The sequence below is a fragment of the Anser brachyrhynchus genome (genome assembly GCF_964034855.1).
Source record: "Anser brachyrhynchus genome assembly, chromosome: 2".
In the NCBI taxonomy this organism is placed as follows: Eukaryota; Metazoa; Chordata; class Aves; order Anseriformes; family Anatidae; genus Anser; species Anser brachyrhynchus.
This window is the reverse complement of record NC_137695.1, coordinates 110,160,593-110,182,583: the sequence shown is the minus strand read 5'-3', so window position 1 is coordinate 110,182,583 and position 21,991 is coordinate 110,160,593. Positions and strand designations below refer to the sequence as shown.

At 35.0% G+C, this 21,991-nt stretch overlaps 1 protein-coding gene across 2 annotated transcripts in view; it reads left to right on the top strand.

Annotated features, from left to right (window-relative positions):
* Positions 1 to 21,991, top strand: part of SMCHD1 (structural maintenance of chromosomes flexible hinge domain containing 1) — an 83,416-nt gene that overhangs the window by 30,503 nt on the left and 30,922 nt on the right. For both annotated transcript variants that reach the window (XM_080582819.1, XM_080582818.1), the window contains exons 16-30: positions 24 to 106; positions 277 to 390; positions 2,098 to 2,175; positions 2,255 to 2,374; positions 5,490 to 5,634; positions 5,944 to 6,040; positions 8,065 to 8,137; positions 9,805 to 9,944; positions 10,809 to 10,943; positions 11,813 to 12,040; positions 12,750 to 12,898; positions 14,852 to 14,940; positions 16,328 to 16,446; positions 17,149 to 17,316; positions 18,510 to 18,635. In XM_080582819.1, coding sequence (XP_080438945.1) covers positions 24 to 106; positions 277 to 390; positions 2,098 to 2,175; positions 2,255 to 2,374; positions 5,490 to 5,634; positions 5,944 to 6,040; positions 8,065 to 8,137; positions 9,805 to 9,944; positions 10,809 to 10,943; positions 11,813 to 12,040; positions 12,750 to 12,898; positions 14,852 to 14,940; positions 16,328 to 16,446; positions 17,149 to 17,316; positions 18,510 to 18,635 — 1,864 coding nt within the window. The remainder of the gene's footprint in view (positions 1 to 23; positions 107 to 276; positions 391 to 2,097; positions 2,176 to 2,254; positions 2,375 to 5,489; positions 5,635 to 5,943; positions 6,041 to 8,064; positions 8,138 to 9,804; positions 9,945 to 10,808; positions 10,944 to 11,812; positions 12,041 to 12,749; positions 12,899 to 14,851; positions 14,941 to 16,327; positions 16,447 to 17,148; positions 17,317 to 18,509; positions 18,636 to 21,991) is intronic.

Here is a 21,991-nt window from a genome sequence, read left to right as displayed (position 1 = left end):
GTTCTTTCTCTCATTTTCACTAGACTTCCTGACAAATTGTCTGTAACATGGCCTGAAGGAGATGAGCTATTACCAAATGAAACAAGATTTGCTGGTACACCAATAGGTATAGTTTCTTTTTCTGAATACTCAAAAGGAAAATGGTAGTTTAAAGTGATACTATTCACCTTTGTTTAAAACAACAAACAAACAAACAACAACAACAAAAAACAGAAATCTCCAATCACTTAAAAATGGCATACTTTAAAAGTCCTTCATTTTTCTGTTTAAATATAGGGGCATTAAGAATAGAAATTTTGAATAAAAAAGGAGAAGCAATGCAAAAACTCCCAGGTACCAGTCATGGAGGTTCAAAGAAACTTCTCGTTGAACTCAAGGTTATTTTACATTGTAAGTACTTTAGTGCCTTTATTTAAAAAATAGTCTTTAAAATTAGTCTTTTTTATTTAAAGATGCATGAAGTGTAAACTATTTGCTTGTGTATAATTGCTTGTGCATATATTAGAATTTGGTAGACTCATAAGGCTTTTAATTTCAAGGACAATTTCCAATCAGCGTTTCGAGTATGCATCCAAAGCCACGTTTCATGAAATGACAGTTGCCTAAAGGCCAAATATTTAATGTCTCAATGCTATATTATTATTAACTCTTCTGTCACATAAAAGGAGAGCATATGAATTTCAGATTCTCTGCATAGTACGCATAGTTTCTGGTTTAAAGGAATTTGCAATTAAAACAACAATTCACTCAAGTTACGTAAAACTAGAGACTGGGCTAGTTTGGTACCTAAAAATATTAACTTGAAAGTTGCTTGCAGATTTTAAACATAAACAACTTAGGGTTGTGTCCTCTTTGAGAACAGACCAGGAGAATGTAATAGCGCCCTTCCTTTAAAGCTCAGGTATTCCCACTGGTTCTGTTCCAAGAACCAATTAGTTTTATTGTCACTTTTGCATATCAGTATGCACAGAAGTGTTAGACTTCCGTCACTTCCCACAGAAGTGAAGAAATTTATCCTATAGATAAATTTGCCCCTTGTATGATCAATCTATAAAGGGGCAATACAAGAAATGTGAGCATCTTCAAGGTGTGCATCTTACATAATACAAAGTCTTTCAGTTTAGCTTGCTGGCAGTTGACAGTGCAATAGGAAAACTGCACTTACTTGAGAAGTTCTGTTTTCTCAGTGTTGATAACTACTAAAGGTGAAAATATGTAGTGTATGTATTAAACTATGTGCATATATTAAATCATGTTAGTAATTATTTCTCTAAATTATGTTACAGTAAAGAACATCAGAACTCACTGAATTAACCCAATATTTCCAAAATTAAATGTTCAAAGAAATATACCGAAAAAAAGTTGGCAAATGTTGCTTTATATATGTCATTTGGTGAAAAAGCAGGATGTGAAACAATTGTTTATATTCACCAATAGATCAAGTTGTATCGTCTCATGCATTTCTTTCTATTCTATGTAGTCTTGTTGCAGTCACATTCTGTGTTTACTTAAATTACACTAAAATCTATTTTGAATATATTATTGCAAGAGTTTTTACCTGTATTGTTCCTGTACTATCTGAGGTTATAGCACCAGTCACTAAAAATTACCTCAGAGTTTCATTATACTTTCTTTCAGGCTGTGCCTTCATGCAGCAGAAGTGTTTATAAAGACAGACAAAACAATTTGAAGCAAAAAAAGAATGTTATTTTTTTCCTCAAATATACTTGCAGTCAACTTCACATTTTTACCATTGCTCCAATTTAAGCTAATTTGTTTTATCATTTGTCAAGTTGATCAGTTGACAGTATGGATTGCACAGCCTGCAAGTGCTCAGACTTAACAGGGAACATGTAATGAAAGAGCTGATAAAATAGAACTTTATAAACCTGCTGCTTTCATTTTAATGTGTCTGGGGCTAGCAATTTTTAATTAAAATGGGATTAAATGTGGAAATAAATATTTTATTAAGCTGTGATCAGTGTGATAAACTGCACCTGAATTTCTGTTTTTTACATTTTAAAGTGACATGTTTTTATATAATAGAGAATTATGTTGTAAATCCTAAATACGTGTAGATAATTGTTTATTTTTCAGCACCTACAGGAAATAAAGAGATAATTTCCCATATAAGTCAGCATGGAGGCAAATGGCCATACTGGTTTAAAAAAATGGGTGAGTTCCTAGGTGAAATATTTTCAGTTTATTTATAATTTTACTTTTTCTTTATAAATTTATTTGTATTTCTCTTTAGAAAATCTTCAGAAACTTGGGAACTACACCTTGAAGCTGCAAGTAGTATTAAATGAAAGTAGTGCAGACACATATGCAGGAAGGCCTCTGCCATCTAAAACATTTAAATTTACTATTATAGGTAAGAATTCCAGCCATGCCAGTTTTCTTTTACTTTTTGTGTTTAGTTTTGATTCATTTTGTATCAAAATTATTCATGTTTTAGTTGGGAGATGCAATTTTCAGCCCTGAAAAGTAACACTTGCATGTAAAATATGATATAGATCCAGGATACAACCTGTTGGTTTTTTTTTTTTTTTTTTTTTTTTTGTCTAGTAGATGTAAAAAAAAATTAGTGATGATGGAATCAACAGCTTTTCCATGATGTGAAATTTCCTAACATACTTAACAAAAATAAATTTTTACTTAATTAGAATCATTCTTTTTCCTCTTGGCACTGTTATGAATAGGTGGGTCAGCTTCACTTTGATCCCCAGGAAAGTGATAGAGCCACTAATCCTGGAAACCATTTCCAGGCACATGAAGAGTAAGAAAGTCAGTAGCAGTAGTCAGCATGGATTCACCAAGTGGAAGTCATGCTTGACCAACTTGATAACCTCTCATGACGAATTGACTGGCTTGGTAGATGAGGTGAGAGCAGTGGACGTTGTCTGTCTAAACTTCAGTGAGGTTTTCAGCACGATCTCCCATAATATCCAAATAGACAAGCTGATGTAGCATGGACATTATAAGCAGACTGGTGGATTGACAACTTGCTGAACAACCGGGCCCAGAAGGTGGTGACCAGCACAGTAAAGTCTAATTGGAGCCAATTAATGGTGTATCACAGCCATTTATATTGGGTCTGATCCTATCTAACATACTCATTAATGATCTGGATTATAAGGCAGAGTGTCCCCTCAGCAAGTTGTCAAAACTGGGAGAAGTGGCTGATAAGATAGAGTTGTGCTGTCCTTGAGAGGGATTTCAACAGGCTGGAGAAATGGGCTGACAGGAACCTCATACCAGCTCAGTAAGAGGGAACTGCAGAGTCCTGCTCTTGGGTAGGAACAACCACGTCCACCATTACATGCTGGGATACTCCTAGCTTGACAGCTTTATGCAAAGACATCAAGCAGCTTTGCAGAGAAGAAGCTGGGGTGTTGAATGTGAGTCAGCAATGTGCGCTTTCAGAAAGGAAGATTAATGGTATGCACTGGGGTGTTTTAGAAGAAATGTTGCCAGTCGCTCATGAGAGGTAATCTTTGTCCTCTGACAAGTGTTGTTGAGGTCCTGCAAGGAGTACTGTGTCTAGTTCTGCGCTCCCCAGTACAAGAGAGGCATGGAGCTACTGGAAAGAGTCCAACAAAGGGCCATAAAGATGATGAAGGGACTGGAGCACTTGTGCTATGAGGAGAGGCTGAGAGAGCTGGGACTCGTCAGCCTAGAAAAGAGAAGGCTCGGGGATCTTACCAATGTATATAAATACATATAAATACCTGAAGGGTATGGGGGGAAATGACAAAAATAGCAGAAGGGTTGAGGTTGGAAGTGCTTTGGTCATCCACATGGTGGGAAAAAAAAAAGTGTTTCTTGATGCTTTGAGGGAGCTTATTGCCCAGAGAGCTTGTGGAGTCTCCCTCCTTGGAGATATACTCAGAAGCCATCTGGACGTGGTCCTGGGCAACCTGCTCTAGGTGTCCCTGCTTGAGCAAGGGAGTTGGAAAAGATGGTGTCCAGAGATCTCTTCCACCCTCAACCCTTCTATGATTCTGTGAACTCTTTTTTTTTTTTTTGGGGGGGGGGGGGGGGGGGGTGGGGGGGGTGGGAGGGTGGACAAAAAACAGTACTTCCTTTCTATTTAATATTAAAATGGATATTTTCAGCACAAGTTCAGGAGGTAAAGCTATCATCTGTTTCTAGAAGATCAAGAAAGAGTAGATGCTTTCAGTACCCTCCTATTATTTCTATAAACTGGAGGCTTTGAATGCAAACCCTTTAGGCAGAACAGAGTTCTTTGTAGGTGTATGCTTCTAAAAGCTTCTGGAGTACTTTTGGCAGAGTACATGAAGGTATTTTTTGTGTGATGATACAGAAGAAATGTTTGGCATCATTTCCAAAGAGCAATTATTTAAACATGTCTGAAAACCTGGCATTGAAATCTCAAGATATTTCTATGAAGTTCGAAGAGAAGAAAGGGGAAAAAAATCTTTAAATGAATACATAAAGGGTCAGACAAGGTTCGTTTATCTCCGTTTATCAAAGCAAAAAGAGAATCCTAAAATTTGTAAAACTTCATTCTGTGTTTTAAAAAATCTTTTTCAATAGTATTACAGCTTCACCCAGCATGGCAGCCTGCAATTAATGTTTCCTTTGAACATAAAAAAATTTTTTGAACAAATCTCATTGGAAACAAAATTATTAGTTATTGTTACCATTAGAGTAACTCTGGCCAATACAAGGTAACGTTTTCCCTGTGGTTTTCACATATCTTTCACATATCTTTTCACATATCTTGTGAAAAGAAAATCCTTGGTAGTAACGCCCTGGAGGTACTCTGAACGTAGTTTTTAATTTCACAGGATATTTATCTAGCTCTGTGCTATATTGCTTCTTTTTTCAAAGGCCACTTAGCCAAGAAAGTTTGATTCCACAAAACTTTGATTCACAGGATTCTATTTGCACTGCTCTGTGCAAGTGATGCCAAAGACTTCAAAACACAACAATTAAATATGCATGTTTTGTCTTAATGTGGAGTGCCAAATTGGAGGCTGTCTAACAAGGCAAGATTTCACGGGAGAGATGCACTCAGCTATCTTACTCAAATAATGTTTACTCATATTAATCTCCCAAATTTGGGATAATTGTAAAACAAAATCTTGCATGCATAATACAAACAGAATTAAAGGAATAAAATGTTTAGTTAAAAGCTGCCCAGAAGAAACTTGCCCATTTTCAGATGCTATGTTGATATCGGAAGTACTTTTGAACTTTTTGGCTGTTACGTTTTTTTATACCATAGAGTGTGGCAGTAGGTTTTAACTATTTTTTCTTATGTTAGTATAAGTTTGTTTGGATTTTTGTTTATGTTGTAGTTGTTTTTTAAATCAATAAATAAACTAATTTTTTTGTTTACAACAGCAATTTTTAGGAGCCTATTTTAAAGCTGAAAACCACCTCTTTTAACTGCAGCTTTCATTAAGAAAAAGCCAATGAACATACATAATTGCTTCTAAAAATGTATTGTTTTCTCTTAGAGGGCAAACCAGAGAAATTTTCAGTGGGTCTTTTGGAGCTTCCTTTTCAAGTTGGAGTGCCTTTTAATATTCCCTTGGAATTGCAAGATGAATTTGGTCACACAACACAGTTGACAAGTGACATTAAACCAATTCTTGAAGCTAGGTAATTCAGCCATCCGATCATATTTTTTTGTTGTTGTTGTTGTCGGGTTGGGGTGTTGTGGAGGTGATTTTTGTTGGTTTTTGTTGTTGTTCTTGTAGCAATATAGTAATTGTCTGCAGGATTTTGTTTGAGTGGTGTAATGGATACTTTTAACATGAGGTAACTTACACTTCTGCTGTTATTTCCATAGAAACATCTGAATATGTGTGTGTGTATATATATATATATGTCTTAATGGAGAATTAAAATGATCGGTTGTATTGTTTTTTTAATCTATTCTGGTTTTTTTGTTGTTTGTTTGTTTTTTAGTGGATTGACATTGCAGTATGAAGGATTGAGTGCAGGAACAAATTGCATCATAAAGGGTGTCACTGCTAGAGGCTCTGTAAATAGTTACCAGGGCAAGGTACGCTAATGAATTTAAACTTGACGTAATAGATTTTTAAGAAAAAAACATCTCTGGCTATTTCTTGGGATATTTTTAAATTACTTCTTATGGCTCTACCATCTGCAATTCATCTTTCCCACAGCTTCAGTCTGTTAGCTTGTGGCAGCGGTGAGGGCACAGTGTAATTTTCGGTGATTAAAATAAGCAGAGAAGAACATAGACATTTTCAGCATCTTAAAAGAAAAACAGCTCGTAATAGGGATTCTGGAAAGAATTTAGAAGAAAGTAAGTGAGAGAACAAGAGGGAGGGAATTTGATAAGGGAGGAAGGGGAGAAATGTTGGAGTAGTAGTCATGCAGAATGGAAGGAGAAACTTGATGGAACTACAAAATATTGAAGATCACAGTCATCAGTGAAGGAAGCACTGACAGACAAGAAAGAGAAGCAGATTTCATCATGTTCTGTAGTAACTGATTGAATTCCACCCACTTGAGTCAGAGAGAAGTATGTTCTGGTGTTATGTGTAGAATCAATGAGAAAACTAGAAAAGTGTGTAAGCAATAGTGAGACAACTGGTCCCCCGTAGGATTTTGAATACAGTCAGGAGAAGGGTGAGGAGTGAAGTTTAAAAAGGAAAATATTTTCTTTTCATTTTAAAGTACTATAGTGTGTATAGAAGCATGCTTGAAAGCAGAAGGGAAGTAGATAAATGGATCATGAAGATAAGGGAGAAGAGGACACAAATGTTGAAAGATTAAAATGAATGAAGTTAAAGATGTAAACTGATGAATAAGAGGTAGAAAATAGTACAGTATTAAGATGCCAAGTCAAAAAGATTATGTCAAAAATGAATATTGAAGAAAAAGGTTTAAAGATAAGAGAAGCTGGGAGCATAGAAGGGGTAGTGTCTAGTGCGTGAATGCAGAGCTTGATTGAATGAACTGCTGAATAATTCTACTTACTAACATTGAACTTCAGCTATCATCTCTCCTGGTTTCCTGTTTTTATTTCCTACTTTCTTCCATTTTTTTCAAGTCACCCAACTGTAACTTCAGTGTATCTTCCCCTTTTCTGTGCCTTCCACTTTTCTCATCTCACAGTTCACCATTTGGTTTAATGGGGCTGCAGCTGGTATGTGCTGCCTGGCTTGCAGGCAGACCAGCATGGTTGGCTAGCTGGTCAGAGCTGGAGAGTTTTCATGCACCTCTGCATAGCCAGCCATCATCTACAGAGCTCGTGTAGTTGCCTCTCAACTCTAAGCATGCATGTCATCAGCACAGACCTCATCTTTTTCCCAGCAAAGTAAAAGAGTTGACCAATTACTTTCATCCAAGCCACAGACAGTTAGTGTTAGACATACCCTGTTAGGCATGGGAAAGGTGTAGGACAGGTTTATGAAACCAAAACTTTCCAAAGGCAGTGTTTCTATCGTGTGAGCATGACATTTCATGAATTTGCAACTGAATATTCTCAAATTTATAAAATAGGATTTTCCCTTACTGCAGTGCAACTAGTTTTAAGTTTGTGCATTTAAGATTGTTGATTAGACTGATTCATTCTCTGGTTTTCATGTAAAGATCAGTTTTAGTGATGGAATTGTACAGCACCTGTTGTTTTTCGTATGGTTTTATTCCAAGATGAGATGGATAGCAAGTCTGTTACCTTCCTTCTGGCAGTCAGCTGATACAGTGAACACAGAACTTGCAGGTCCTTTCTTTGAAGCTGTGCTTTTTTTTTGAACTGCTGTGATTTTGTCCCCAGTAAAACAAGCCTCTGAGCAGGAAAACACAATTTATGATAGCTGCTTTCAGTGGTTTCAGAACCTAGTTTAATGTGCAAATCCTGGATTGAATATCGGTGGGAGTAATAACATGAAAAAATAGATTTTAGTGCAGGGAAAAAATCTTGACTTATGTAGCAGTGCAAGAAAATTTGGTTGTACTTTTGAAATTTACATATGTATGGATTGCCATGACTGAGAGAGAATTTTTCTATGATCTGGTTTTGTTTAAAGTTAATATTTAAAATATTCTTTTCATTAGAACTTTAATCTGAAGGTTACTCTTCCTGGTTTGAAAGAAGACACACAAATTTTTAAAATAAGATTGCAGCCTGGTAAGTATTGTTTGAACACTTGGTGAATTTCTGTTGAACTTTATTCTGATACTATTAATAACGTTTCCTCTCCTAAGGAGATAAAACATTTAGTGAAGCATTTAATGAAGATATTCTAACTCATGCAAGTGATGACTGAAACTAGATAAAGCTAAGGGCATGTCAGTCTCGTTATTCTAGCAGCTGGAATTTGCTTACTTGAGATTTTCTTCATCATTTTTTAATTTTTTTTAGTGTTTTTCTAACCTAGGACCATTAATTGAATCTTTTTATCTCCTCAGTTTTCTTCAGTATTAAGCACATTAACCTGTACTAACCTGCATTAACTTGCTGTCCCTGTAGAAGACAGCTTGTGAATAAGTTCTCATTCAGTTTATTACCCCAGTAAAGTAGGGGGGGATGCTGTGGCAAGTTGGGATTTTGTTTGAGAAGTTTAATGTTATATATTGACTTTATCATAACACAAGAGGGGAATGTAAGTCTGTAGGTCCACCATCTTTACCAGAATTTTATGTTTTGTGGATGTGTTGATACTGAGCACTTCCTTACATGATTGCTATTATCCATTTTTACCTGTTTTTGTGGTGGTTGATTTTTTTTGCTGTTGGTTTTGTTTTTTAATTTGGGAGAAAGTTTGAAGGATGATTTTTGATCTCCCAGATGGCTTTCCTGTCTCATTTTGCAGAGAATTCATGTAGTTCAAGCTTCTCTAGACCAACAAGGAACAGTTTATTCCATTTTTTGTTACCATATGGGGAGTTAAGGCTTCATGTAGAAAACAGGGTGGAACAATCTGACTTGTGGCAGATTGTATTGTGCACTGCTTAGTTATTCACCTTGGACTGAAGGCAGCTGCAGCCCCTTTTAGAAACTTCTGCTTTTGGCAATCTAGACATTCTTAAGTACCTATCTTTCTCATTGATTACCCTTGGCTGTTGAAGCTGTTTTCAGAGGAAGGAGTGAATAGAAGCTATTTCAGTCTTTTCTGTTCCTCTATCATTGAGTTTCAAATGGAAGCTTTAATGGGTGATACATAAAAGATGTTTGAAGGAATAAGATATGGTCCTTTTTCAGAAACATCTTATAGTAATCTATGATTTCCTTCTCTTATTTTAAAATTGATAAAACTAATTATACATTCAGGGGATAGATTTATTTTAATAGCTTCACTTTACCAAGTAATACCATCAAAATTTGTTGTGTTTTTCTTTGCATGCAAATTGTAGCTGTGGTGGTTTTCGTTATTAACCTGCTGCATGTTATGATTGATCAGATATTTCAACATTAATATTTTGGTGTTTTATATGTCAGGAGAAAGCTCCAAGTTTTTTTTGATGAAGGTGCATCAGTATAGTATGTAGATAGTACAATGTCATGTTTACACCTTGTGTATGCTGAAGTTCACCATGTTTGTCTCACTATTCCTTACTGAATTCATTCAAAAGAGTGGCAGGTGATATGTATTGAAGGACAGAAAGTGTCAAGAAACTTCTTGGCATAAATCAGTATATCTGAATTGAACTAAAGTGTTTGTTACCTTGATACCTTGATACAGATACCTTGATAACATGGCTTTAAAACACTTTTCAAGATAGCAAAAACTGAAATCCAGGGTCTTGCAGGTTACCTAAATATAATTGTTGTTCTGCAATTGTGCATTTTTACAGGCCCTCCACGTCAGTTGAAAGTAAAACCCGATTCTGAAATTCTTAAGATTGAAAATGGTACAGCTTTCCCCTTTCAGGTTGAAGTATTGGATGAATCAGGCAATATAACAGCACAGCCAAAGCTGGTCGTTCATTGTAAGGTAAACTGCATTTTATAATGTTTCATAATGATTTTGATACTTTTAAAAGGACTGGGAAAAGAACCATCTTTTGACATCTAGACAGAATTGATTGTCTTTTGTAGTGCTTTTGAAGTTTCTGTAGCTTGGTAGCCACACTATGACTCTTTTGTCTCATTCATTGATTTATTCAGTAAGTTTCAAAACCATAGGAACCTGCACTTAGAAATGGAAGAAAACATGATATGAGGATATTTAACTAAGATTTTAAGACATTTTGTCATATTTTCCACATATGGTACTAAAATTTGTTAAGGAAAAGAATTAGACAACATACTTTTAGTTTGTTTAAAGATGAAAATGCAGGTCTAGTGCCTAAAAATTAGTAATAGATAAGACTATTGTATGCACTTACATTCTGAAAGGAATGCCAGAGTTACTATGGCTGTTAAAAGTAGAAGTGTTTTGCCTGTTCGGACAGAGAGGTTTTTTTATTGTTTGTTTTGTTTTTTTTTAACTCAAGAAAGCGACTTTTCCAATTATAGTGAAATCAGTCTTTCAACAAGGACAGATAAATAAAAATGGTTTGCAAGGGGTAAAACAGTCTGCTGCTTTCCATTTATAATTCATGTGCATACATTCTATTCCTGTAGTATGGAAGTATGTAGGTCTGCAGTAGCATGGAGACACACAAACAGAGTTTAAACATCAGGTTTCACATGTGGATCACCTGGGAAAAAAAAACTTTTTGTTTGATTTTGTGAAATCTAAAAAAGTTATCTGTAAATAATTGTGTGTATCTTCGGAGTTGCACATTTCTGGAATAATAATAGAAGTTCTGCAAAAAAAAAAAAACACTGAAGTTTAATGTTACATTTTAAACAGTTTTTAGGTGCTTCAAACTTACCCGTGTATTCCGTGGACTGCAGTAATGCAGGAACGAACATTTTAACTGGTCCAATTATACATGTACAGAATATAAAGAAAGACCAGATGCTCAAAGCAAGGATTGAAATTCCTGTAAGTATTGATTGAAATGTTTGAATGAACAAAAGATTGGAAGCTGTTTGCTGTATTATCTTGCTATTAAACCAAAGTTTTATGAATCAACTTGACCCCCGAAAGTCACTCTTTTAATTACCATGGGTCTGAGAATCGTGTGTCTGCCCTTTTCATCTCTGGGAAGCCATAAAAAGGCAAAAATTCATTTTTTTCTTCACCTCTCACCTTTACTTCTGAAATCTCTGAAGTATTTCAGAAATAAGCACTATTTCTGGGAATTTGTTCCCTTTTTACACCCTGGATCCTTCCAACCTTTGTTGCATAAACATTTAGAGACAGAACAGGCATGGTGAAGTGTTTCCCAAAACCTTAGTAAAGAAGGAAGTTGAGATATTTATTTTTTTTCCACAGGTTAGGAATTAATTTTTTTTTGGTAACATTTCAGTCTTAAAACTCTTAAAGTTTTTTTTTTTAATTATTTTTTTTAACTATGTTGTACATCCCAGTTCACTGGTAGTCAAGAGAGCCACACAGCTGGAGAAGATGAGACCTTCGTTGTTTTATCCTGAAAAAGATGTAAACATATTAATGGGGCAAGATAACCTATATGAAACATTACTTCTGATTACTCTTAAGAAGTATTTGGAAATTGTAGATTTTTAAATACTATAAACAAAATATTTCCTAAGTAGCTATCATAAATTCCAGTTTCCATTAACCATTGTAAGCATTCTGACATACCCTTTAACTTTGCTTTTGACGAGTCAAGCTAATTTCATGTTTGGGCAGCTATTCACACCTAACAGTCCAGAGTAGTGCCATGGAGCAATATTTATGCGTTTATATATATCTGATATCTTAATTATATCTCTTTTTCCCCCACCCAGAGTTGTAAAGATGTTCCACCAGTGGAAAAGATTATTAAACTTCTTCCTAGCAGTCATGTTGCAAGACTGCAGGTCTTAAGTATGGATGGGCAAAAAGCTATTCAAATTAAACATCAGGATGAAATCAATTGGATTGCTGGAGATACCATGCGCAACCTTATATTTCAGATGTATGATGAAGGAGAAAGGGAAATACACATAACTCCATCTGTGGCAGAAAAAATTAAGGCAAGTATATATGAACAGCAGTATAGTGTGGGGGAATGATACTATGGTTCATCTCTAAAATCCATAGGCATCAGACTATCATTCTAAATAATATTCCTCAAGACTGTGTTGTTAGGAACTTCACTCTCTGCTTAAAAAATTAAAATTATGTATTAAAGTCATGTCCTTAATGAGCTGAAGACATTTAATGAAGTGTTAAATAATGCTTCAGGGTAGTAATACGAAAAGCAGGGTAGTAATTTCCAGCTCTTCTCTTAAACACAATGATACAATTTCAGCATTCTTCATATCTGGGGTTTTCCCAGCATTTAGGAATGCTGAATGGACATGTTCCTTCTTGAAGACTTTTCAGAAGAGTCTTAGCTCTCTGTCTGTGTACATACCATAGAATCATGTGGAGCCTAATACGAAGGTAGAGCTTCACCATATATGTGACTTTTTGGTAAGGTTTTTCTGGATCAGATCTTTCTTAAGAAAGTACAGTAAGAGAAACTGTGTTTGTTTGTTTGTTTTGTGTATTTTGTGTGTTTTTTTTTTTGGAGTAACTTCCATATTTGGACAGATAGCATTAACCACTGTTGGAAAAAACTCAGGCTTTCCACTGAAAGCTTCTATTACCTGTATTTTACTTCAGCAAGACCTCAGATGTATGATGTTGCTAGTCATTAATAATTTAACTTCTGATTAATTTGATAAATTTTAATTTTAGGTTAACTGGACACCCAGAATTCACAGAGAACAGTTGATGCAGGGATTATTACCTGATGTAAAAGTACCTACATCAGTAAAAGATGTACGCTACTGTCTAATTACTTACCTTGATGACCATGTGTCTTTGGAGAGTGCGTTTACAGTCAGGTTTGTCCATTTGAAATACATTTTATGAGTAACGATGTTGTCAAAGGATTGTAGATCTGTACTTTTGTGTAAAAAAAAAAATAAAATAAAAGTCTTTCTACAGAGGTTGAAATAAGAAAATCAGTTAATGGAAATGTAGGGTTGGATGTGTGCATGCATTTTTTATGCATGCAAATATGTTTACAGATGAGACCATCACCTATGTGGAAGATTCCATTGCAATCTGTTTATATCTAGCCCTATAATCACTTTTGTAAGTATATGTGTATATATATACACACATATATGCACACTGAAGGAGATTATTGCTATCTTTGATAACTTTATTCAAGTGTTAGGTTATAGGATTGCTCTTACTTTGGAGTCATCTCACTGGTTACCGTAGAGAAATACCAATGGAGTGAATTGTTAGCCTTGCAAGATTACTTTGTAGATAAAGATTTATATAACCAAATACAGGATGCCTGTCTGTATATGGTGTCTTGGTCAAAAGTGACAAACTGTTAATCAAACTTTAAAACTGCCTGTTTATCAGTCTTAGTAAATCTAGGCAACTAGCTTTGTCTGCTGTGTCTTTATAAAATGTGTTGAGATTAATCTAATTCTAAATGACTGTAATTACTTCGGTGTATTTCTTGCATTCTTAGTAGGTTAAAACTCAGTAATTAGTTTACAACATGCTGATGCCGGGGTAAATTTGCAGCAATTAGACATTTCACAGAGCTGCTTTTAAAACATATATATATATATGACCAATCTAAAGTATTAAGATTCTTTAAAATACTCAGAGTTTAATGCTTGTAAACTACCTATGATGCAGCATTGTTAAAGACAGAAAAGGTTTTAGTCAAGTACTGTTTTCTGTTTTCTTTTATGAAGAGCAGAAAATCAGGCTGAATTAGTACTTCTCTTCTTGAAAGGAAATAGAAGAGTGGATTATTTAATTTTGTTGCACATTTTTGCTTGTCATGGTGGGCAAGCAGTCTCAGACGAGGAAAATCTTATTGAGAGGTTATTCTGTTATAGTTGTAAAAATTAACTGGAGGTCATTCTGATACGATTTTTGAAGATCTCAATGTAATTTTTAGCTTAAAACACACAAAAGGAGTCAAAACCAATGTGTTGGATAACTGAAGTCTCAAATAACTTACAAGTTGTCAGATAACAAATTCTGGGGGACCCAACACATTGTGTATGTTAACCTTCATCAAGTAAACCAAGGAAAATTCTAGGACTATTTTAATGTATTTTGAGGAGACTTTTGAGGCATAATTTAGGCTGCTGACTTCTGTTTTAACATAGCAAAAGAGGAAGTGGAAATCTATTTGTTGTGGTTTTGTGTTTTTTTTAAGGTTGTTTATCTTTTCCATAATTTTTGTAACTGTATTTTTTTTCTCTGCTTTTATTTTGCTTTAAAGAAAAACTGACTAAAAATTTTAAACTACATTAGTTGTAATCAAGTCCTTAAGAAATCAGCAAGTATTTTCATAGTGAGACTGAGATATTTTTGCATGTATATATCGGGATGAATGTTAATATTAATGTCTTACAGTAACATTAGTATATGTAGACAATTGTATGTTATTTTGGGGATGTTTTTTTCAGGATATAAAATAGTCCAGCCTTGAATTCTGATTTATCTGGTTATGGGTCTGATCTGTGGTAAAATACTGGTAGGCAAGTTAATATGAATAAAGTAAAATTCTATAGCAGTGTTGTCTTATTATGTAGGCAGTGTCTGATAAGCTGCATCTGATAAATTTGAGGTGAAAGCTACAATGTAAAGTTTGTGCACACCAGATTTGATCCTCTAAATATATGCAAGGACAAAATTAAAAAACAAAAAATCCAGTTACAAATGGGTGGTTACTGATGCATCCTTTGTCACGTATGCTAGTGTTGTAAATCATTACCTTCATGAAAATGATTATAAATAAATTTTCCTATGTTTAGACCACTTCCTGATGAACCCAGACACATTAAATGCAAATTAAAAGGACCAAATACATTGCAGTTGGGTGAAGAACTACAAAGTGACATTGGTGAGTATTTGCATATTCTTCACTTTGTTGTAAAATACATTTCTATTTCTTTACAGTTTATTATGTATATGATATATTATATTTGTTATGTATACAGATGCCATGAAGAGTGAATTGTGTTCTACTATTATAACATAAAATGTATTTACATTCTCATTCATGCATGGATGACTTCTGTAACTGCCGTATCACAATTCTGGAGTTACTCTCCAGTAAAATTTGCCTCCACATTTGTACATTAGGACATTCATCAAACAGAGTTCGAATAGTTCATAAGATTTTCTTTAGTTTGTATATTCTAAAATCCTAAAGGCAAAAACAGCAGTCAGATTATTTCGAAGGCATGGTCTTCAAAATAAGATATTTTGAAGTTAAGAATTTATCCTAAAAAGACTACCATGTTAGGGATCAGTCTTCTCATTTGCCTTCAGTTTCTACACATGGCTGCTCCAGGCCTTGTGAGAATAAAAATACTTAAATGCTTCAAAACTGCCTTTTTGTTTTGTTGTTTTCTTTTTTATTTTGGTATTTATGCTGCTGGTGAAAAATCACTTGAGTGTTTTTCTTCTTCTTCAGATAGTGTGCAGTGCTTTAACAATTCTGAATGTCAATTACTTCTAATAAACATGAGATTTTAAATAACTTCTAGAAATGAAAAAATATTATGGTATTTAGAGCTATTAAAGATTTTCTGTGAGGAGAGAAAAGCACACAGTACAAACTGTCTTACAGGTCAATAATCAGCTTCTATCTTAAGATGTTTTTTCTTCTAACTTTATATCAAGAAGTAATCTCAAAAAGAAAGTGGGAAGCACAAATAGTTGGTTAATTTGGCTAGATAGGTACATTTTTGATACCCTATTATGATGCATGGGGGAGGGGATGTTACCAAGGTATATAAATACCTGGAAGGAGAGGATGTAAAGAAAATGGAGCCAGGCTCTTTTCAGTGGTGCCTAGTGACAGGACAAGAAGCAGGGAGTACAGACAGAAACACAAGAGATTCCCTCTGAATAGAAAGGCTTTTTAAAAATAAAATATACATATATATATATATATATATACTGTGCAGGTGATGGAGCACCAGCACAAGATGTCCAGAGAGTCGTGGAGTTTCCCAGTGTGGACATCTTCACCAGCTGCCTGGACGTGGCCCTGGGAAATCTGCTCTGAATAGCCCTATTTGAGCAGGCAGTTAGACCAGATGACCTGCAGAGGTCCCTTCCCACCTCAGCTGTTCTGTGATTCTGTGATACTTATGCAAATTTTCTCTATTTTGTGTGTATGTTGTATACATTTATATTCTATATATTCTATAATGTTTCATTAAAGCAACTGCTGGTGTAATGATCTTAATAATCATTTAAATAAATCATCTTTTTAACAGATGTAATGATTACAGATCAGTATGGAAATCAAGTTCAGACAGTGACATCTGCGTGTGTAAATTCCCTAGGAGTTTCTGGGCCTGGACTTGATAAATCAAATTTACAAATAACTTGGCAGGTATTTATAAGATGTCATATAGTTTATTTCTCTGTGGCCTACTTGTGGTAATTCGTCGTATTCAGTCTCACAGAATTGAGCCAAAATGGAAGAAAGGCAATCAAATTAAACTCTAGGTGGTAAGCTATGAGAAGATAGCATTAAAATAGTATGATCCTGTTCTAAGGAATACAGCAGCATCTGTTAAAAACCTTATCACTGCTGCAGCTATACGCCATGGCAGTGAGGTCACTTTATGCTTGGGTCTGGTTTGCTTTGTTTCTAGTCTCTTCTTCTGTATCTCTTCTTCTAACTTCTCTTTAGGCTTTTTTTCCTTTTTTTTTTTTTTTATAGTGATGTAGTTGATTTTATGATCTTTTGAAGAACCCCGTAGAACTAATAATATCGTCTGCTGTAGTTGAATTTAAAATGTATCCTACAGCTTTTAAAATGATGGATATAACTAAGTTACACATAACTTTTACATTGAAAAACAGGCTTCTGGGAAATGCTCAAGTTTGAAATTGATCATTTCTTACACAAGAAGTCTATTTAAATTTAGCAAAAAGAGTAGAACCTGTATTTAACTATTCGTTTACAGTCTCACAGTAAAAATAGCAAACAGTGTCTAGTAGGTCCAAATATTAAAATACCATATTGAAAAAAAAAAGTATAATTCCCTTTGTCTGTTCTTGATACAATTTTATTTTTATTTCTCAATAGGAAAGTACCTTAACAATGAGAGTCAAAGGAATTCGATTTAAATCCTGTTTACTTGGAAGCAAAGAACTGTGCTTTGCTTGGCGTGAATTTTCTGACTTTCTCAGAGTAAATTTAATTGCAGGATCCCCTGCTAAACTGCAAATTGTAGATTGGCCAGAGCTCGAAAAGGTAAGTCAAACGTTTTTTGTTTGGGGAAAAAAACAAGGAGGTGACTGGTTAGCAGGTCCTTTATTTCCTGAGCTTTTGGAGCACAGGATGCGAAGATGAAAGAAAACACTGACTTCTTATGATGATGATTCTGAAAATTGTGAGATTATGACATCTCTAGAGACACTTCTTGTGTTGTTCATGACAACACAAGCAAAATCAAGTAAGTATTTTGCAGCCTGATTGTGTAGACGTGCTTCAAATAGGACAGTAAATGTGAAGGATTTTTCATACAATAACTACATTACCTCTAAAAGTAAATTTATTTTAGAATGAACTCGTGTCTGTTCATAACGCTGTATTCCTTGATTATCCCTTTCTACAGTTCATTCATTTTGCTTTTCCTTGGTGCAGCAGTTTTACTGTGGGCTGGATCTTCCACTGCTGTTTGCCAAAGATTATGTCTTTAATGGTAGAAATGGTTGGCAGCTCATCTCTTCTTTATCTGTTATTGTTATTTTTGATGTTTAGGATATAGGAAGACAACCACAAATTTACTTACCGTTTTAGAATTATTTAAAGTCATAAAGTGGGGATGAGTGTATGATACTTTATCAAATAGAAAGGATAGAGATTTTTGGAACCATCCCGCTTGTCTGTTTATTTGGGTTTTTCGATCTTTCAATGTCTACTTTGGCTGTTCAAGTGAAAATATTAAGTTGCAACAGAAAGCAAAATAGGAGAGTGGAAGGAGGTAAAAAGATTAGAGTGTTGGGAAAACGGAGAAGGAAACTACTGATGAGAATGGGGAAACAAAAGGCTCATGGAATATATAGTAACTATTTTTACTCTCTGGAAAGCTATCATGGTCAATGAGAAGACAAAAAGTTTCAGTCCTTTCACTCCTTATGCAACAAGGAAACTGTTTGATGAGGTTCTTCAAAAGCATGTCCTTACTGTCCTTACTTTGAGTTACATCAACATGAGTAACACATAAAATTGAATCAAACAGTGTGTTTTATAATGACAAGAATGTACATGGGAGAACTCTGGAAATACCTTCCAGGAGTTCTACAATTCTGACATAGTGTAGCTGTTACAGGAGGCAAACAGCATGGAAAAAGCAGATGCTATCACTTTGGGTATTCCTGATCTGCTACGAATGTCTAATATACCTACAACAGAATAGAACAATACGTCTGTTTATCTTCCAGCCTGTTGCAGTGATTAATGGCAGAGAGTTGCAAAAGCCCCTTGTCCTTCAACTGTGTGATCAGTGGGGAAATCCGTCTTCTGAACCCAATGTCAAAATCAGCCTTTCAAAGAGTAGCAACCTAAAGGTAAGCATAGGCCTTATTATATGATATTTTGTCCACACAACACAGATTTGCGTTGTCATGTCTACATTTTCTTCTTAATTACCAAGAAATTTTTGGAAAAGTGAATAAGGTATTGTAAGGGTACAAAAGAATAATTAATCTCACATAATACTAATTTCAATTAATAACGTAAAGAGTTCCCAGGACAGATTTCTCAGCTCCCTTTTATTATAGCAATCATAAATATAACAGAACTCCTGTAGTGCAGTATCCAAGTGTATTTAGTATACATTCTTGATCTTCTACTCAACCCTTCTGCAAATTCTGTGTGTATCCCCCAATTTATCTGAGGTAACTTACTGAATAATAATAACGTTATGTTCCAAAGGGGCAACCAAATCATTTTTACCTTGTGGTTCTTTGTTCATGGTTAATGAATGTATGGCTAGTGGCCTACACATTCAGCACCTATTCAGCAGGTCTCCACCCCACCTAATTATCTCTGAGAAGAGCGTTCTATAAACCAAATTAAAACAATGAGGATGCAATATCTAACCCAGAGTTAAGCAGTTAGTATGCTATTTGTGAGTGAGGTATAAGTGTCAGATGGCCCGCACATTGGTCTATACAAAGAAAGGAGTTTGACAGAATACTTAATTAATTAACATTTTATTTCAAATTATTGGGGGAAAAAATGCCAAACTGTCAAATTTTCCTAACTGTTGATGCAGCAACTGTTATATTTAATTTGTATGTTATCAATACAGATATATTCATGCATCTCTGGACACGACCTTTTTCATGCAGGGCTGGCCCTGGTCTCTTTTTATTCATGCTTGCCATAAATTTGTCTCAAAATATTATTTCTCTAAAAATATGCAACAGCCAGGGACTTTCTTTTATTTACCCCTCAAGAACTATTCCACAGCCTCAACCTTCTCCCCAGTTTAGTTATACTACTATTACTTATTTTCATTGTTGGTTTTTATTATATTTTTTATTATTATCTAGGAAATTTCTTTACATCTTGAAAGTTTTTCTTCTGGCTCTTTTAAATATCTTGCCATAGAAGCTTGCCTCATAGTTTGTGATTTTTTTTTTGTTTGTCCCTTCTGCTGCATTTATGATGGCAGCTGCAGCTCCATGAGGCTTCTAGCTAGGTTTTTCTTGAGAAAACATACCTTGACCGTAACACTGTATCTAAGCAGAGAGACATTGTGGTGGTATGCTCAGACATTCAGACATTGTGCCTTTCTCCAGGGAGGACCAGCAACATGTCTTAGAAACGGTCTTCATCCCAGCTGAATGTGCTGAGGAGAAAATGAAAGCCAAGGTCAATCGTTGTTCTAATGCATCTGTTACAATGCACTCTCCTGGAGTTTAGCAACAGCAGTACCATTTCTGAGTGATACTCTTATACATTAGTAGAGCAACTAGCTGCATATTTGCTCAACAGACATCAGATCCATTTCATGATTATCTTTGAGAACCTCTTCAGAGAACTGTCTTGCCTTGGCATTTCAAATAGTTTGTATGTGCGGTCTCCCAAAGGAAACGAGAAGTTTTTAGGAACCGAAATTCTCAAATAAGCCGTCTGTCTATATTTCACATCCCATCCTCTAAGACTCCTAAACCTGGTATTATGTGGTTGCAGCATGCATTTTCTGTACTCCATTCTGTATGCTATAGGTCCAGAACTGAATGAGTATGGCTGAACAGAAACTCTCCAAACTCGTATGGGCACCCAACAGTGGAAATGAACAAATCACCAGTTTCTGTGAAAATTAAAATTTCTATTCTGTAATGTACAGTGATTTCAAATATGAATCATTCTGTTAGCTGAATATAGTTTTCAGAAAAGTATATTAAATATATGGCAATTTTCTTAGCTTTTCTAGAAAATCACAGTATCTTTACGGTGCTGCCTGCCTCTTAAACCATTGAGCACACATTTTTTTGCCATTGCCTTTCTGTGGGGAAATGGTTGGATAAATTCATGCTTCCATAGCTGATCCATTATCAGTCAACTTTCACTTTTTTTTTTTTTTGCTAAAGTAGTTTCATTCATGTAAATTATTGACATGAGATTTGGAAAAGAAAATAATTTTGGAAGAAGATTGCCTACTTCACATATTCTGAAAGTACTGTTTTTGTGTAAGTGGGCACTAGACATGTCTTCTGAAATTTGTGCTGAAATAGCAAAGGGAAAGCAATTTAATGCCAAATGCTGTTCAGATAAGGACAATCTTTTGCATGATATTGTTGTGTTACATCATTGATGTAAAAAGTTGATTTCCCTCTTTAGAGAGGAATTCATTATACGAGAACTCAGAATATATCCATGGCTTCCTTTGCTGTCCTCTAAACTTTAAAGCTCCTATCTGAGGTTCTTCTGATACACTGACAAGGTATTTCTTAGGTAAGGCTAAGATAGCGTGTACACGTGTGTGTGCATGCACATTTTCAAAAAAAGTAGCTTCTACTTAAAGAACATGTTAGTGTTCACCTGTTTCTCTCAGAGGACAGGCATTCTGCATCTCCTATCCTGGCAGCAATAATTTCAAAAGTTTCTGATTCATGGGGAAAGTGAAGTGATAGCTTCTCTGCCATTTAATTTGCAAGGACAAGTGTAACTTAATGGTACTGCCAATCATAAGATTTCACTTTCAGTGCTGGGAGAGTAAGTGTGGCAAAGACAGAGAGCACACAGAAAAATGCACTTTGAAGAACACCAGCGAGTAAAGGGGAGTTATTTTCTAACAACGAGATTCAGCCAGAATTTCTTGAAAGCAGAAGTCCCATTGACTTCAAAGTACTTTTAGCCAAACCTATTTAATGTATGAGGTAAACAGGAGACGTGTAAGGCATTTGTGCTGTTTTTCTAAAACAATGCTGACAAGAAGTTAACTATCATTATTAGTGTTCGGTTAAATGCAGTTTCTTTTGGTATAGAGGTTAGTTTTTGTTTGTTGTTAAGTTTTGATTAATGAGGTAGTTGTCATAACATTTTTCTCTAGGTTGTCTAGCAATCCTTTTGGCAGTTTGACGGGATTGGGAAAAGGGAGGATAGACACAGATGTTTTAGTTTATATCATTCTGTAATTTTTTCTACCCAGGAATCTCTGTGCAGGCTAGAAAAACACTGAGAGGGATCAAACAGTTTGTAGAAGGTTTTAAAATCTGAAAATAGATTAGCAGGTATTATGGGTGACGTTATCAGTAGCAGTTAAAGAAATAACATTTGTAAAATATTTAAACATGTTAATGAACAAAAATATCCTAGTTTAGATAAAGTGATTGTCTTCAAAAACTGGCAGAGAAAATTCTGAAACCTCTTAATATCATATTCTTAAGAGTGTATCTTTCCCTAATTTAGA